The 18,073-nt window shown below is 41.8% G+C and overlaps 1 protein-coding gene and 1 pseudogene across 1 annotated transcript in view; both read left to right on the forward strand.

Moving 5' to 3' along the window:
• The window catches only part of CATSPERB (cation channel sperm associated auxiliary subunit beta), a 123,171-nt gene that overhangs the window by 69,317 nt on the left and 35,781 nt on the right, over positions 1-18,073 (forward strand). The window contains 2 exon segments of the mRNA XM_055130310.1: positions 5,963-6,153; positions 10,713-11,051. Coding sequence (XP_054986285.1) covers positions 5,963-6,153; positions 10,713-11,051 — 530 coding nt within the window.
• On the forward strand, positions 5,587-5,708 carry LOC129404027 (small nucleolar RNA SNORA29; annotated as a pseudogene).

Raw genomic sequence — 18,073 nt, forward strand, 5'->3', positions numbered from 1 at the left:
CTGCTGAACTAACTCTATATCAGACATGTATGAGCTGTCGATGCATAGCTCTCTTTTGGGGGATCGGTGAGGGGGTACCAGGTATAAAACTCAGAGCCTTACAGCCAAGAAGACATACTCTACCACTGACTCACATCCCTGGCCCCATACAACACATATGGTTTCTTGTTTGGGTTTGGCTTGAGGGTCACACTCAGCCATGCAGCCTTGCTCCTGACGGACAGGCAAGGCAAGCCCCTTAACTCTATACTATTCCTCCAACACTCAACATATATCTTGACTTACAACCAACAGTTCCACGCACCATCGAAGAGCTCTCTGTGGGCTTGCCGAAGTCCGGCACCAGAGATATGCAAGTGCTGGCAGAGGTGTTGTTTGCAAAGATTGTAGAACTTTCTGTCTTTTGTGTTTAATGTCCACATATGGTTGTTGTGAATTAAAAATTTTTGAACGTGCGTGCACAGCATTAAGCCTTTTCCGCCCCAAGAATTTATCCAGCTATAGGAGTTTCTGTCTTCTTTTTAATGTCCACGTTAATCTTTTTGTTAATTTTTTTTTCCATTTTGGGGCCACACCTGTTGATACTCAGGAGTTACTCCTGACTTTGCACTCAGGAATCAATTCTGTTAGGGCTTGGGGGGACCATATAAGATGGTAGGTATTGAACCCGGGTCAGCCGCATGCAAGGCGAGAGACTTCCCCACTGTACTATCTCTCTAAACTCACCTTTTTTAAAGTTCCACCTTTTTTAATTATTAGCTTCTAATGTCCTAGATCTTTTTAAAATATAAGACAATTCTTTGAGGGTGGAGAACACTTGAAAATCAGAACAGCATGTTCCAAAGATCAGACTTTATCCTAAAGCTTGGGAACAGAGTGCCGGGGTTCACATCAGGGGGAGGGGCAAAGAGGCAGGCAAGGGTATAATGGAGTCAGTGGGACTTGAGTCCTGTAGGCATAGGAGCCCAGTGTCATGACGGAAGCAAAGTCGAGGTAGTTGGGAGAGAAGCACGTTGTTGGGGCTCGAGCAATAGCACAGTGAGTAGGGCATTTGCCTTGCACGCGGCAGACCCGGGTTTGATTCCCAGCATCCCATCTGGTCCCCTGAGCACTGCCAGGAGTGATTCCTAAGCACAGAGCCAAGAGAAACCCCTGTGCATCGCTGGGTGTAACCCAAAAAGAAAAAAAAAAAAAGAAGAAGAAGCACGTTGTTAAACATCATCAGTGGGGGCTGGTGAGATAGTGCAGGGGTGAAGGCAAGCCTTAGATGCTGCCAACCCAATTTCAACTCTCTCTGGAACCAATGGGTTTTCTGAGCACAGAACCAGGAGTAGCCCCAGAGCACTGTCAATGTGGACCCAACCCCTCCCCCAACACACACACACACACACACACACACACACACACACCGCAAAAAATCTTCAGTGTGGACTTCATTCTTCATTCCCTCATTCTTGTGGAATGTGGGTGTGGCTGTCAGGGCTTCTGGAAGTCTGGGGAGCTGTGGGGAGAGGTCACCCATCCGGACTCCAAGAAGGCCCAGAGTTCTCAACCCAAAAGACTGTCACCTGAAATGTCCAACAGTTTGGACAGAGATCTGCATCTCTGGGCAGATCACGCATGAGGCGGTGCCGTCGGGCCGTAACGTGGCAGCAGCTGTGGGGTGTGAATGCAGCTACGGGGGCTTGGGCAGAGCGGGGACGCAGCCCGCCCGCCTCCCGAGGTCATCCCCGAGTGTTCGGCCCGGAGCAGTGTGTCTGAGAAATGTTTGCGGCTAGTTGGTATCTCTTAAGATTGCATCCTGAGTCTCTGAAGCTGGGCCAGGAGGTGAGTGGACATGGCTGCTGTGGTGGAATCCCATTGGTTCTTTTCATTATGCATTTAACCTTTTTCCCCATGTTGCTTTTGGTTTTTTTTTTGTTTTTTTGGTTTTTTGGTTTTTTGTTTGTTTGTTTTTGGGTCACACCCGGCCAATGCACAGGGGTTACTCCTGGCTTTGCACTCAGGAGTTACTCCTGGCAGTGCTCAGGGGACCATATGGGATGCTGGGGATCGAACCCAGGTTGGCCGCGTGCAAGGCAAACGCCCTCCCCGCTGTGCTATTGCTCCAGCCCCACCCCATGCTGCTTTTGTGTGTCCGGTTTATTAGTTGTTCAAGTAGCTCACTTGTGACCCCTTCCTTTAATATCCCGACTGTCGGCACTTTCTATTTCTAATATTTGTCATAGTATTATGACAAGCATCTCTATGGGAAAACTTTTCTTCCATATACTATCTCAAATTGTTTCCTATTCTGGCGATCTTTAACTTATCGCCAGAATAGGAAGAAAATGTTAGAGCTCTTAATGCATAATGTCAAATTGCTTTCTAGGGTGCTTTTGCTAATTAGCAATGCCATTAGTAGTAAGTGAGCATATAGCCTGGTCAGTTACACTTTTTTTTTACTTTATTTAAACAGCCTGATTTACAAAATTGTTCATAAGACAGCTGTTTCGGGCATTCCATGTTCCAACAGCAGTCCCACCATCAGTGTGACTTTTCCACCACTGTCCCCAGTCTCCCACCATCCCCAAGCCTGCCCCCTTAGCAGGCACAAAATTGTTTACTTTTTATTGCTTGCTACAACATCATCACTGTCATCACTGTCATCCCGTTGCTCATCGATTTGTTCGAGCGGGCACCAGTAACGTCTCTCATTGAGAGACTAATTGTTACTGTTTTTGGCATATCCAATATGCCACGGGTAGCTTGCCAGACTCTGCTGCGAGGGCTGGATACTCTCGATAGCTTGCCGGGCTCTCCGAGAGGGGCGGAGGAATCAAACTTGGGTCAGCCGCGTGAAAGGCGAACGCCCAACCGCTGTGCTATTGCTCCAGCCCTTTGCTACGACATATACTAAAAAAATTACCTTTATATTAATAATTCCCTTTGTCAGAGGGGTTGTTGCTTAGATGTATGAGGTGGCACAGGCATGCTGGCTCTCTGAGGTCACACAGGTGATGAGACTCTGAGGTTGGACAGGGCTGGCTCTCTGAGGTCACACACATTAATGGTGGTATCAACACATTTGGCTGCACTGCTCCTTATTTTGGTTCCACTCACTGGCATTTCCCATCCATTCACAAGTCTCTCCCCTTAGCAGGTACAAAATATTTTACTTTATCTTGCTATTACAAGGAGTTATGAAAAAATAGATCAGTAAATTTTTGTGATCATTCTTGCATCTCACAGTAGCATTCCTCAAGTTATTGTCTGAGGATTTACTGAGCTGGTTGATGTTAGTTGTGTCTTCTGGGTTATTGTTTTGGCTCACTGAGCTTGGTGGTCTTCTATGCATCTTTACCATCAAATTTGCTGGGTGCTGACTGAGCTGACAGTACTGTGAAGGTTGGAGGTGTTGTGCAGCTGCATCTGTAGCCAGTAGTTTCAGAGCTGGAATAATTGGTGGCTTGGCGGCCTGATAAGTTTCTTTTTCTTTTTTTAAATTTTATTGAATCACCGTGAGATAGTCACAAGCTTTCATGTTTGGGTTACAATCTTACAATGATCAAACACCCATCCCTTTACCAGTGCACATTCCCCACCACCGATATCCCGGGTATAACCCCCTTTCCCACCCTCCCCCCTGTCTCTATGGCAGACAATATTCCCCATACTCTCTCTCTACTTTTGGGCATTATAGCTTGCAACACAGACACTGAGAGATCATCATGTTTGGTCCATTAACTACTTTCGTCATGCAGGCTTGATAAGTTTTAGTTGTGGAGTTTGACTGTTTCTATACTAGAAAACATCAGGTCTGGGTAGGGCTTGCCGGTCCTGCGGATGTCAGGGGAGGGAGGGGATTTGCCCCCATTCTGCGAAGGTGTCAGAGTTCTCATCCAAGACCAGTCTACCTGGGATATTTTTGTCAGCTTAGCGTTCTTTTCAAGATTAGTTGTGAAATCAACTCCAAAGGTATGATCCTCTAATATTTGATAAGGGAGCAAGAAATGTGAAGTGGAGCAAGGAAAGCCTCTCTAACAAATGGTGCTGGCACAACTGGACAACCACATGCAAAAGAATGGGCTTAGACCTCGATCTGACACCATGCACAAAAGTCAGATCAAAATGGATTAAAGACCTCAACATCAGACCACAAACCATAAGGTACATTGAGGACAAGGTCGGCAAAACCCTCCACGATATTGGAGATAAAGGTATCTTCAAAGATGACATGCAACTGACCAACCAAATGGAAACAGAGATAAACAAATGGGACTACATTAAACTAAAAAGCTTCTGCACCGCAAAAGATACAGTGACCAGAATACAAAGACAATCTACAGAATGGTAAAGGATATTCACCCAATACCCATCCGATAAAGGGTTGATATCAAGGGTATATAAGGCCCTGGTTGAACTCTACAAGAAGAAAACATCCAACCCCATTAAAAAATGGGGCGAAGAAATGAACAGAAACTTTCCCAAGGAAGAGATATGAATGGCCAAAAGGCACATGAAAAAGTGCTCTACATCACTAATCATCAGGGAGATGCAGATCAAAACAACCATGAGATACCATCTCACACCACAGAGACTGGCACACATCCAAAAGAACAAAAGCAACCGCTGTGGGAGAGGATGTGGGGAGAAAGGGACCCTTCTACACTGCTGGTGGGAATGCCGACTGGTTCAGCCCTTTCGGAAAACAATATGGACGCTTCTCAATAAATTAGAAATTGAGCTCCCATTTGACCCAGCAATACCACTGCTGGGAATATATCCCAGAGAAGCAAAAAAGTATAGTCAAAACGACATCTGCACTTATATGTCCATCGCAGCACTGTTTACAATAGCCAGAATCTGGAAAAAATCCGAGTGCCCTAGAATGGATGACTGGTTAAAGAAGCTTTGGTACATCTATACAATGGAATACTATGCAGCTGTTAGAAAAAATGAAGTCATGAATTTTGCACATAAGTGGATCAACATGGAAAGTATCATACTAAGTGAAATGAGTCAGAAAGAGAGGGACAGACATAGAAAGATTGCACTCATCTGTGGAATATAAAACAACAGAGTAGGAGACTAACACCCAAGAATAGTAGAAATAAGTACCAGGAGGTTGACTCCATGGCTTGGAAGCTGGCCTCACATTCTGGGGAAAAGGCAGCTCAGATAGAGAAGGGAACACCAAGTAAACTGTGGTTGGAGACCATGCGGGGGAAGGGTGATGCGTGCTGAAAGTAGACTAGAGACTGAACACAATGGCCACTAAACACCCTTATTGCAAACCACAACACCCAATTGGAGAGAGAGAACAAAATGGAATACCCTGCCCCAGAGGCAGGGTGGGGTGGGGGGAGATGGGATTGGGGGGGTGGGAGGAATGCTGGGTTTATTGGTGGTGGAGAATGGGCACTGCTGAAGGGATGGGTTCTCGAACATTGTATGAGGGAAACACAAGCACAAAAATGTACAAATCTGTAACTGTACCCTCACGGTGATTGACTAATTAAAAAATAAATTAATTTTAAAAAAGTCTTTGAATAAAGAATTCTGTTGACCTAAAGTGAGTAATTAAATTGGAAACAGGAAAAAAAGATTAGTTGTAAATTATCTATTGATATATTTCAGTGCTATGCTTGTGAGATAGAGTAAACTTGCCATGATCTGAAGAGGGAGGATGTGTCCATCTTCAAAATGAAATGGCTAAAAAAAGAAAAAGAAAAAAAGTTAGTTGTGGAGCTGGGCTCCTGATCAATTCTTGTCACTTTGAATCCTCTGTTGTAAATATGTTAAGTAAAAAATTCTATCCCATTGCTGTAATTGACATTTTGTTCATTAAAAACTGGGATGAATAAATGTTAATTAGATGCTTATTTGTTAGATGCTGTATTTATAAATTATATGCTCACAAAGTTGCTGTGTTATCACTATTTTACCAAATTGCTTAATGTTTTATTGGTTTGGTTTTTAGCAAAACTGGAAGAGCTCATATAAAAAAGATACTTTTTCACAACAATATTCCAGGATTTTTATCTTCAGTTATTGCAGAAATTATAAGACCTTTTGGAGTAGAGAGAACACAGGAGAGTTCTTGTTTACGTAGTTCCCTTAGGATCAATCCAACTGATGGTTTATACTATCTGCTTACTCTTAAATCATACGGTAAGTGTAACATTATAATACATCTCTAGTAGCTAGAAAAATTAGTAGTATCCTTTTGGAAGATTGTTAATGTACATTTATATAACTGTATATTTCAAAATAAGCCCACTAATAATTTGCATAAGAAAGATACAGATTTATATTCCTGGAGAAATTCTTTACCTCTAATAAGTTTTTTTTTTAATTTTTATTTTTTATTCACCGTGAGATACAGTAACAAAAATTTCATGTTTGAACTTCGATCATACGGTCATCCAACACCCGTCCCTTCACCAGGGCACATTTTCCACCACCAAAATCCCCAGTATTCCCCCACCCCCATTTCATACCTCCCCCTGCTTGTATGGCAGACAATTTGCAAGATATTCTTTCTCTACTTTATTTACCTTCGATATTTTGAGACCAGTCCTACCTCCCCTCAGATCTGCTGAAAATACAATTGCTAGACAACGTGTTTTGTATTGCTTGTTGTGGATATAATATAATGTTGCGTGGCCGCTTTTGTGGCTGTGTGCTTTAGGAATTCTAAGATTTTAATAATTAGGGTCTAAAAAAATTGCTGCGGTGGTTGCTCGTGTCCGAGATTCCTGTGTGTGTCTCTGGATCGTGGCCACATGGGAGCTGGTGCCTCTTGCTGGCCTCTAGAAAATGGCGACCACTGGAGCTCTTAGACGGCAGGCGGTGGGACGGCACCTACCCCCGTCTGGAGTGGTCCAGCAGAGAAGGCCTATTGCAAAGTCCCGGGCCATCTTTGCTGCAAGTTGCTCGGGTCCGAGATTCCTGTGTGTGTCCTGATAAGTTTTTTTTAAGCAATAACTTTATTGAATTGAATATGGTCCCCTGTGCAGGAATAATTTCCGAGGAGCAGTAGCAGTGGTGGCAGCCCCCACTCTTTCTAGAAACACTTTCTCCTCCACTCACTTCTGAAATACAGTGAAGAAGCCCCAAAGCCTTAAGACCTCTACTTTCCTGGGTTATGCATTCCCTCCTTGATCTCTGACTAACTGCCCTTTATTTAAATGAGGATTTGTGGAACTGATGAGTTGGGTCATGTTCCCTGTGCAAAATAACGCTTTGTACAACTACCAAATGTAAATAAATTACTGGCTAGAGGTGTTGATTATCTTAACCCTCCCCCTATTTTTTCGGTAACAAGTCCACTGTAAGAAATGGTGTTGATTTCTCAAAAATATTGAAAATAGAATTACTAAATGATTCAGCAACTTTGTATCTGTGTATTTAAACAGAGAAAATGTAAATGCCAAATTTTTTATTTAATAAAGTAGTTCACAATATTTGATTATATTTAATATTCAAACACCAGTCCCACCACCATTACACCTTCCCACTACCATATTTCAGATGGTTCCATCCCAAACCCCAGTGCCTGCCCCAAAGCAGAACTGAAATAATATCTTTTGCGTTGTTTGTTATGAAAAACTGCTGAAAACGCTATAAAAAAGGAATTCGTAAAGGAAAGAGTGTGACAATTGTTGTATTTTACCCAGGGGCCATTAAGACCTTCTATAAATCTGTAAAAAGAAAAATTTCCCTCTAAGATTGATCGCCTCCTACTTTGAACATTATTTAGCTATTTTTTAAAAAACAATTCTGGAACCAGAGTGATACACAGTGGGTAGGCCTCTTACTCTGCACATGGCCAATCCAGGTTTGGCCCTGGCACCCCACATAGGTCCCTGAGCCTATCAGGAGTGATCCTTGAGCACAGAGCCAGAAGTAAGTAAGCACCATCCCCCAAAAATAAAGGGAAGCAAGTCTTATCATGTGCAGTAACTTGGATAGAATTTAAGGGTGTTATGCTAAGTGAAATAATACAGACTAAGAAAGACAAATACCCTATGACCTCACTCATATGAGAAACATGAAAAACAAATATGTGAAACGTGAAAAATAAACAGCAAAGAAAATAAAGAGTTGCAGGGTCAAATGGTGGTTGCCAGAGAAGGGTATTGAGAGTTAGGATAATAGGTGGTGGTGATCCACACAGCTGCACTTGATTCTAGCAAACCAATGTTACGGACAGTGATGCGAAGCATGGTGCCTATAGTAAACAGTACTGCCACCTACTCTGCCATTCATTATTTACTCTGCAATAAATCAGCATTAATATATCTCAAAGTGCTAAGAAATCTCAACAGTTCTCATCACAAGAAAATAACATTTAACATGAACATTGACTAAAGTGATTGTGGTCATCACAGTACTCACAAATCACTGTATCACTGTCATCCCGTTGTTCATCAATTTACTTGAGCAGGCACCAGTAACGTCTCTATTCCTCCCAGCCCTGAGATTTTAGCAGCCTCTCCTTACTCATCTTTCTCAACGATTGGAGGCTCTTTCAGGGTCAGGGGAATGAGACCTATCATTACTGTTTTGGGCAATCAAACATGCCACGGGTAGTTTGCCAGGCTCTGATATATATATATATATATATATATATGCATGATTTATTGCTTACTGTCTGAATTCCACCAAATATGGTGTGGGGATTATGGAAAATGGGCAGGAAGTGTCTTATAATGTGTCCAAAAGTGGCCTGGAGCATGGTGGCGGTTGAGTGGTGGAGGTCAGCTGCCGGGGCTGGGTCCCTTGGAGTGGGGAGGGTTCTCACCCGCCCCCCTCTGGGGCACTCTGAGTGAAAACAGCCTGGCTCAGAGTCCCAATACCCACAAATAGCTAATCATTATGTTTACACCTAAAACTAATACAATGTTTTATGTCAGTTATATTGCAAAAGAAAAAAATTTGAGTGCTGGAACCAAAGAGATAGTACCACGGTCAGGTGCTCACTTTGCATGTGACCAACCCAGGTTCAAGTCACAGCACCACATATGGCCCTCCCAGAACCACAAAGAATGATTTCTGAGGATAGAATCAGGAGTAATCCCAGAGCAGAGCTGAGTATGGCCCCAAAACAAAACAAAATTAAAACTAAATAAAGGCTTAATGTATGATCATGTTATGAAACCAGATGAGATGCTCTGGAAAATGAATAGAAATGAATTGGAAAGGAAATGGACTAACGTCTCATCCCAGCATTTAGTGGTAAGAGAGATGGAAAGAATCAAGACCAGCCAGTTGGTGTTCTCAGAGAAGATCTTGGAATAGATCTCAGAAGTAAGGTGGAGAAGGTGTGTCCCTTCTGCAAGCTCAGGGCACTACAGAAAGGAAGTAGCCTCGAAACTGTTCGGAAGGTTTTTGACAAAGATCTAGATAAGGCTAAGGTAATGATTAACCTCTTAATCACATCAACAAAATTCGGATTAGGTTAATGATCAATAAAGAATAATTAGAGAATTGAAGACAGTAAGTCAAGCCAACTCTATTAAAGGATTTCTCTATAAAGTCTAGAAGAGTAATGAGGTGGGAGGAAGGGAAAAAGAATTGTGCTGATTTGTTCAAAAATGGGAGAAATTGGGAGCATCTGTGCCTAATTAAGGGAATTGTGAGATTCTCTTCTGACTCCATCTCTGTATATTTCAGTGAGGTGAGTAGTTGTGTTGATCTGTTTCTAAATCTATCAGAAATATTGACTCTGATGACTTCTGGCTTCCTACTTATCCTCTCAGTGGCTTCTCTCTGATTTATATTTTTCTCTTTGGTTGAATCTTTTCCCTCTTTTTCCTTACTTGACTGTGTTACTTATGGCCCTGCCCTCAAATGTCTTTTCTTTTTCATCTTCATGCTTTCCTAAGCAACCAATTATTCATCCACTCAACAAATATTTATTAACCACCTTCTATGAAATAAGATGACTCTAGCACAGGCAAACCCTATCTAACTTAGACCTCCCTTGTATTACGTCAATCAAAATTCTAAGTTATTAAAGTTCTTAATACTCATCGGCTGACAAAATCAACTTTCTTACCGTTATTTAGCCGTTCCTGGTTTTTTTCCAGTTGGAAATTTTACAGAGCAAGTTTCAGAGTAATGGTTAAGTATAGGTTTATGGTTGGTATCTTTGTGATGTATTTCATATAAAAATATTTAAATTATGCTCTGAAATATGTGGAATGTTTTCTCAGTTGAAGATCAGAGTGTACAGTGGGTAAGGCATTTGCCTTGCACGCGGCCAACCCAGGTTCAATTCCCAGCATCCCATATGGTCCCCTGAGCACCGCCAGGAGTAATCCCTGAGTGCAGAGCCAGGAGTGACCTCTGTGCATCGCCAGGTGTGACCCAAAAAGCAAAAAAACAAAAAGAAGATCAGAGTGTAAAAGTTCATGTAGTGGGGCCGGAGCAATAATACAGTGGGTAGGGCATTTGCTTTGTATGTAGCCAACTCGAATTTGATCATTGGCACCTCCAGAAGTAATTACTAAATGCAGAGCCAAGAGAAACCTATGAGCATCATTGGGTGTGACCCAAAATGCCAAAAGAAAAAGTTCAAGTAGCTATTCTTTAGTGCATTTTCAGTGTATTCTTTAGTAATGTAGTATTTAATATGACTCAGTATTTTGTATTGAATAGCATATCCAATAGTATGCTTAGATAATCACAACTGTTTTGTTTTCTACCAAATACCTGTCTTTTAGATCCCAGTGTCATTTCCATGTTTGAAAAAGACGATGCAGAGAAGACCGTGGTGATCATTGGTTACAGCAGCTTCCTAATCACAAAAATTATAAATGATACTAATGCCTTAGCTCTGCCTACTATGCCTTCAATAGTACCCAAGAACATGACCTTTCGAAGTAAATCCTGGTTCCTATATGACTTTGGGTTGGCCGTTAAACGCAAATGGAATATATTTACAAATCCGTGCAATTACTGGCTGCAGCCACTTGATGATTCGCTAGCTCTTAATGTCCAGAAATATATTGACTTGGGGGAATCTCAAACTTTTAAAGTTAAGGTCATACCTTCTCTAAGAGGTAAGTTGATTTTTAGTGGGAAATATCTAAAGGAGTTACCATGACTTCATGAATGTGAAATATATTGATCGTTCCTTTAGTTTCAGTTTCCATGCTAGCAGACATTCTACTAGTCACAGTCATTAACTTCTAGTAATTGAATACTTGTTCATGTGAAGTTTTTTACTAAATGATCTTATGCCTTTTTAATTGAATATAACAACCCCGAGAGATTAGCTTATGACACTCATTTTACAAGTAAGTAAAATTAGATTAAGCTAGCAGTTCAAATTTATACTTAGCCTGGGTTTTTGCTAATCTCTAAAAATAAACCTTGGTGTTGTTATAATTATTATTTTGGGATACTTTGGGGATATACATGGTAGTCTTTGGGGGCCACTCCTGGTTCTGTGCTCAGGGTCACTCCTGGTAGGTCTGAGAGTATCAAATGTGGTGTTGGGGATCAAACCAAGGTCAACTACATGTAAGACAAATTCCTTAACCCTGTTCTATGCCTCTAGCTCCTGTTATAATTGTATTAGGCACTTGTTGTCAAGTAAGAAAGGCTTTTAAATCATGTCTGTTTATTTGCATTTCCCATGTCTGTTAGAAGGGTGATGTGAACTTATGAATGATGATGGAGAAGTAGCACTGTCACTGTCATCCCATTGTTCACCGATTTGCTTGAGCGGGCGCCAGTAATGTCTCCACTCATCCTAGCCCTGAGATTTTAGCAGCCTCTCTTTTTTTTAATTTATTTATTTTTAATTAGTGAATCACCGTGAGGGTACAGTTACAGATTTATACACTTTTGTGCTTATGCTTCCCTCATACAAGGTTCGGGACCCCATCCCTTCACCAGTGCCCATTCTCCACCACCAGTAAACCCAGCATCCCTCCCACCCTCCCCAATCCCATCTCCCCCCACCCCACCCTGCCACTGTGGCAGGGCATCCCCTTCTGTTCTCTCTCTCTAATTAGTTGTTGAGGTTTGCAATAAAGGTGTTGAGTGGCCACTGTGCTCAGTCTCTAGCCCTCATTCAGCCCGAAACTCCCTTCCCCCGCATGGCCTTCAACTACATTATAGTTGGTGATCCCTTCTCTGAGTTGCCCTTTCCCCAGAATGTGAGGTCAGTCTCCAAGCCATGGAGTCAACCTCCTGGTACTTATTTCTACAGTTCTTGGGTGTTAGTCTCCCACTCTGTTATTCTATATGCCATAGATGAGTGCAATCTTTCTATATCTGTCTCTCACTTTTTGACTCATTTCACTTAGCATGAAACTTTTCATGCCGATCCACTTGAATACAAAATTCATGACCTCCTTTTTTCTAACAGCTGCATAGTATTCCATTGTATAGATGTACCAAAGTTTCCTCAACCAGTCATCTGTTCTAGGGCATTCGGGTTTTTTCCAGATTCTGGCTATTGTAAACAGTGCTGCAATGAACATACATGTGCAGATGTTGTTTCGATTATACTTTTTTACATCTCTGGGATATATTCCCAGCAGTGGTATTGCTGGGTCAAATGGGACCTCAACCTCTAGTTTTTTGAGAATCGTCCATATTGTTTTCCAGAAGGGCTGAACCAGTCGGCATTCCCACCAGCAGTGTAGAAGGGTCCCTTTCTCCCCACATCCTCTCCAACAGCAGTTACTTTTGTTCTTTTGGCTGTGTGCTAGTCTCTGTGGTGTGAGGTGGTATCTCGTGGTTGTTTTGATCTGCATCTCTCTGATGATTAGTGATGTAGAGCACTTTTTCATGTGCCTTTTGGCCATTCGTATTTCTTCCTTGGTAAAGTTTCTGTTCATTTCTTTGCCCCATTTTTTAATGGGGTTGGATGTTTTCTTCTTGTAGAGTTCAACCAGTGCTTTATATACCATTGATATCAACCCCTTATCTGATGGGTATTGTGTAAATATCCTTTCCCGTTCTGTGGATAGTCTTTGTATTCTGGTCACTGTATCTTTTGCGGTGCAGAAGCTTTTTAGTTTAATGTAGTCCCATTTGTTGATCTCTGTTTTTGCTAGATTGCTTAGTTCCGTGTCACCTTTGAAGATTCCTTTATCTTCAATATCGTGGAGGGTTTTGCCGACCTTGTCTTCAATGTACCTTATGGTTTGTGGTCTAATGTTGAGGTCTTTAATCCATTTTGATCTGACTTTTGTGCATGGTGTCAGGTCAAGGTCTAAGCCCATTTTTTTGCATGTGGTTGTCCAGTTGTTCCAGCACCATTTGTTGAAGAGACTTTCCTTGCTCCACTTCACATCTCTTGCTCCCTTATCAAAGATTAGATGATCATACATTTGGGGTTGTGTGTAGGGATATTCCATCCTGTTCCATTGGTCTACGGCTCTGCCTTTGTTCCAGTACCATGCTGTTTTAATTGTTACTGCTTTGTAGTAAAGTTTGAGGTTGGGGAGGGTGATGCCTCCCATCATCTTTTTCCCAAGAATTGTTTTAGCTATCCGTGGGCGTTTGTTGTTCCATATGAATTTTAGGATTGCTTGATCTATTTCTTTGAAGAATGTCATGGGTATACTTATAGGGATTGCATTGAATCTGTATAATGCTTTGGGGAGTATTGCCATTTTGACAACATTGATTCTCCCTATCCACGAGCAGGGTATATGTTTCCATTTCCTCATGTCCTCTTTTATTTCATGGAGTAGCGTTTTATAGTTTTCTTTGAAAAGGTCTTTTATTTCCTTGGTTAAGCTGATTCCGAGGTACTTGATTTTCTGGGGTACAATTGTGAATGGGATTGCTTTTTTCATGTCCCTTTCCTCTGCCTCATTGTTTGTGTATAGGAAGGCCATGGATTTTTGGGTATTGATTTTGTAGCCTGCAACGTTACTGTATAAGTCTATTGTTTCTAAGAGTTTCTTAGTAGAGGCTTTAGGCTTCTCTAGATATAGTATCATATCGTCTTTAGCAGCCTCTCTTTACTCGTCCTTCCCAATGGTGCCTCACTGGAGGCTCTTTCAGGGTCAGGGGAATGACAGCCATCATTGTTACTGTTTTTGGCATATCGAATACACCACAGGGAGCTTGCTGGGCTCTGCCATGTGGGTGGGATATTCTCAGTAGCTTGCCGGGCTCTCCGAAAGGAAGAAGTAGCATAGAAGAAAAATATTGAAAAGCAAGAAAATGTTATAAAATAACAGAGCTAAAAAATAATTGGTAAATATAGATAGGCAGAAAAGAAATAAAAGTCCCGTTTCCTTAAGTGAAGAGAAACACAAAGGCCAAGAAATTAGCTTGGGAGTGGTATCTTGAAGAGAGGGAAGCCCAGAGGTTAGCCTCAGAGGCTGTGGGGTGAATGTTAATGCCAGAGCCTGGCAGAAGATTGTATATTGGGCAGTTCTGCTTTGTGCCAGAAGTTTGGAATTGAAACTGCAAAATAAAGTTGAGATTGCTAAGGTGATAGCATCAGAAAAACTCTACCACTAGTTCCAAGTAGCAAAAGGGACTATCAACTCCATGGGACTCAAAGTAATAATAAGGATTTCCTGTCCCAACCCACAAAAATATTCATTCGAAAGGACACATGCATGCCATCGTTCATTGTAGTAATTAGTATAATAGCGGGGTTATGGAATTAACCTAACTGCCCAACAACAAATGAGAGGAAAATGAAGCTGGGGGTCTATATATATGATGGAATACTATGCAGCCACAAGGAATGGTGAAATCATGTAATTTGGATGGGAGTGGAATATATCGTGTCAAGTGCAATAAGTCAAAAATTGAAGGTCAAATACCAGATGACCTCACTTCTCTGTAATATATAGAACAACGTGACAAGGAATGCAATGTACCAAAGGTGAGAAAACCCTTGGCTCTAGGTTATAGAAATGAAAAGACCAGAAAAGGAGAGAGATGATAGTGGGGAGTAAGAAAAGGATGAGGAAGACAGGAGGTAACAGGTGCAAGTGTCAGGAACCTCGGACCTATGGGTGGTGTTGAGATAACATATACATGTGTTTCTCAACCCCAAAGCCATCAATACACATGGAACCCAAACCATAGTGATTAAACTTAAAAAACATGCCTGTTAAGGAGGCAGGCAGGGAGATGGGAGGGAACCTGGGAACGATGATGGAGGGAGGCTGACACTGGTTGGTGTTGGAACATTGAATGCCTAAAACTGTGTTCTGGGCACAGAGTTTAAATCCTGGTTCCTAAAATTGGGGGGGGGGGGAATTATTAGAAGAGGAAGGAAGGAAGGAAGGAAGGAAGGAAGGAAGGAAGGAAGGAAGGAAGGAAGGAAGGAAGGAAGGAAGGAAGGAAGGAAGGAAGGAAGGAAGGAAGGAAGGAAGGAAGGAAGAAGGGAGGGAGGGAGGGAGGGAGGGAGGGAGGGAGGGAGGGAGGAGGGAGGGAGGGAGGGAGGGAAGGAGGGAGGGAGGACGGCAGCTAACTCTTAGATTGTGTAACACCTTGTTTTCCCATCAGAGGCAGAAATCCGGCCCCCAGAAAGCACACACACAAGGCTTCCCTGTAGGAATCCTTTTATAGCCCAGGGAACAGCCCCCTGGAAAAATCCACTTTCTAAATATAAATTAAGGAAAATAATTTTAACCACCATTTCCTTTATGTAAAGAAATGGCCTTACGTAAATGAACATAAGGGAGAATCAACTGGCATTGATCAACATAAGGAGAATCAACATAAGGAAGCAGAAACATATCATCTTGAGATTATAAACACGATTATGGAAAATAAACACGTAAAATTCTTGAAGATATTAAAAGAAGATATAGAACACAATGAAAGAGCAAAGCACTAATTTTTATTTATTTTTTTTTTCATTTTACAACCAATGAATGTTTTTTTTTTTTTAATTTATTTATTTTTAATTAGAGAATCACCGTGAGGGTACAGTTACAGATTTATACACTTTTGTGCTTATACTTCCCTCATACAAAGTTTGGGAACCCATCCCTTCACCAGTGCCCATTCTCCACCACCCGTAAACCCAGTGTCCCTCCCACCCTCCCCAATCCCATCTCCCCCCCACCCCACCCTGCCACTGTGGCAAGGCATTCCCTTCTGTTTTCTCTCTCTAATTAGCTGTTGTGGTTTGCAATAAAGGTGTTGAGTGGCCACTGTGCTCAGTCTCTAGCCCTCATTCAGCCCGCAACTCCCTTCCCCCACATGGCCTTCGACTACAATGTAGTTGGTGATCGCTTCTCTGAGTTGACCTTTCCCCGGAACGTGAGGCCAGCCTCGAAGCCATGGAGTCAACCTCCTGGTACTTATTTCTACAGTTCTTGGGTGTTAGTCTCCCACTCTGTTATTCTATATACCATAGATGAGTGCAATCTTTCTATGTCTGTCTCTCTCTTTCTGACTCATTTCACTCAGCATGAAACTTTTCATGCCCATCCACTTAACTACAAAATTCTTGACCTCCTTTTTTCTAACAGCTGCATAGTATTCCATTGTATAGATGTACCAAAGTTTCCTCAACCAGTCATCCGTTCTGGGGCATTCGGGTTTTTTCCAGATTCTGGCTATTGTAAACAGTGCTGCGATGAACATACATGAAAGCACTAATTTTTAAAGCTTACTTTTTTATAAAAGCAAAAGAAAAACAAGAACAAAGAGCCTGAGAGATAGTCCAGCAGGAAGGGTGCTTGCCTTGCATACAGTCAAGCCAGGTTCATCCCTGGCACCCCACCCTGGCACAGAGCCAGTTATAAGCCCTGAGAACTGCCAGTTTTTGCCCCAAAACAAAAATCAGAATCAAAAATCAGCTTATATATATGATAGTTATAGGCTTTGAAAAAAATGGAGAACTTCTGTTTCTGGTTCATCAGAAACTAATTTACTGTAAACTAAATTTCCTTCTAAAAAAACCTAATTTTCATCAGGAGTAAGCCCTGAGTATTACCAGGTATGGAGCCCCACACACACACAAAAAAATTTTTTTTCAAGTCCTTAGACACCTGCCTGAATGTTTTATATGATTAGTGTTACATTTTCTGAAAGTTTGAGCTTTCTGGTTTTAATTTTTCATCTATTTTTGTAATTTATCTAGATTTGTAGGTTGTTAGCTAGTTGTTCCATCATCACTTATTGAATAATGTGTCCTTGCTTCACTCATTGTCAAATACAACTTTATCTTTGTATATAATTTTTTCTGGGTTTTTTCATTCTATATTTTAATATCTATATTCTAGCACAAGTCCCGTAATATCCTAATAATGTTCGATTTTTTTTTTTGCTTTTTTGGGTCACACCTGGCGATGCACAGGGGTTACTCCTGGCTCTACACTCAGGAATTACTCCTGGCGGTGCTCAGGGGACCATACAGGATGCTGGGAATCGAACCCGGTTCGGCCGCGTGCAAGGCAAACGCCCTACCCGCTGTGCTATCGCTCCAACCCCATCCTAATAATGTTCGCTTTAAATTTTATTGCCTTGACTGTCAAATAGCATAATAAATTTCACACATTTGATTTGAAGCAAATAGAACCAGCAGAACAATCCTCTTGTCTCTTTGTGGAAGAAGAAAAAAATAACTAAAGAAAAAGAGCGTGCATGGTCTCTGAACATTAGCAACTCCTGGGAGCTTGTCAGAAAGTGAAATCTCTCAGGTTATATAAAAATTTTAGTTCTTTTGTCCTCTGTTCTTGAAGACTTTTGGAATTGAAATTTTGATAGGGATTGAGTAAAATCTGTATAATGCTTTGGGTGAACATTCCTTTCACCAATGGCAATTCCTCCCATCCACGAACTTGAAATTCCTTTCCATTTCCTTGAGTCTTCTAGTCCTCTTAATAGTGATGTGTAGGGGGCTGGAGCGATAGCACAGCGGGCAGGGCGTTTGCCTTGCATGTGGCCTATCTGGGTTCGATTCCCAGCTTCCCATATGGTCCCCCAAGCACCACCCGGAGTAATTCCTGAGTGCAGAGCCAGCAGTAACCCCTGTGCATCGCCGAGTGTGACCCAAAAATCCTCTCCCCCCAAAAAATATAGTGAAAGGTGTCTTTCACCTCCTTTGTTAAATCCAGTCTTAGGTACTGAATGTTTTAGG

This window comes from Sorex araneus, chromosome 3 (genome assembly GCF_027595985.1).
Source record: "Sorex araneus isolate mSorAra2 chromosome 3, mSorAra2.pri, whole genome shotgun sequence".
Taxonomy (NCBI): Eukaryota; Metazoa; Chordata; class Mammalia; order Eulipotyphla; family Soricidae; genus Sorex; species Sorex araneus.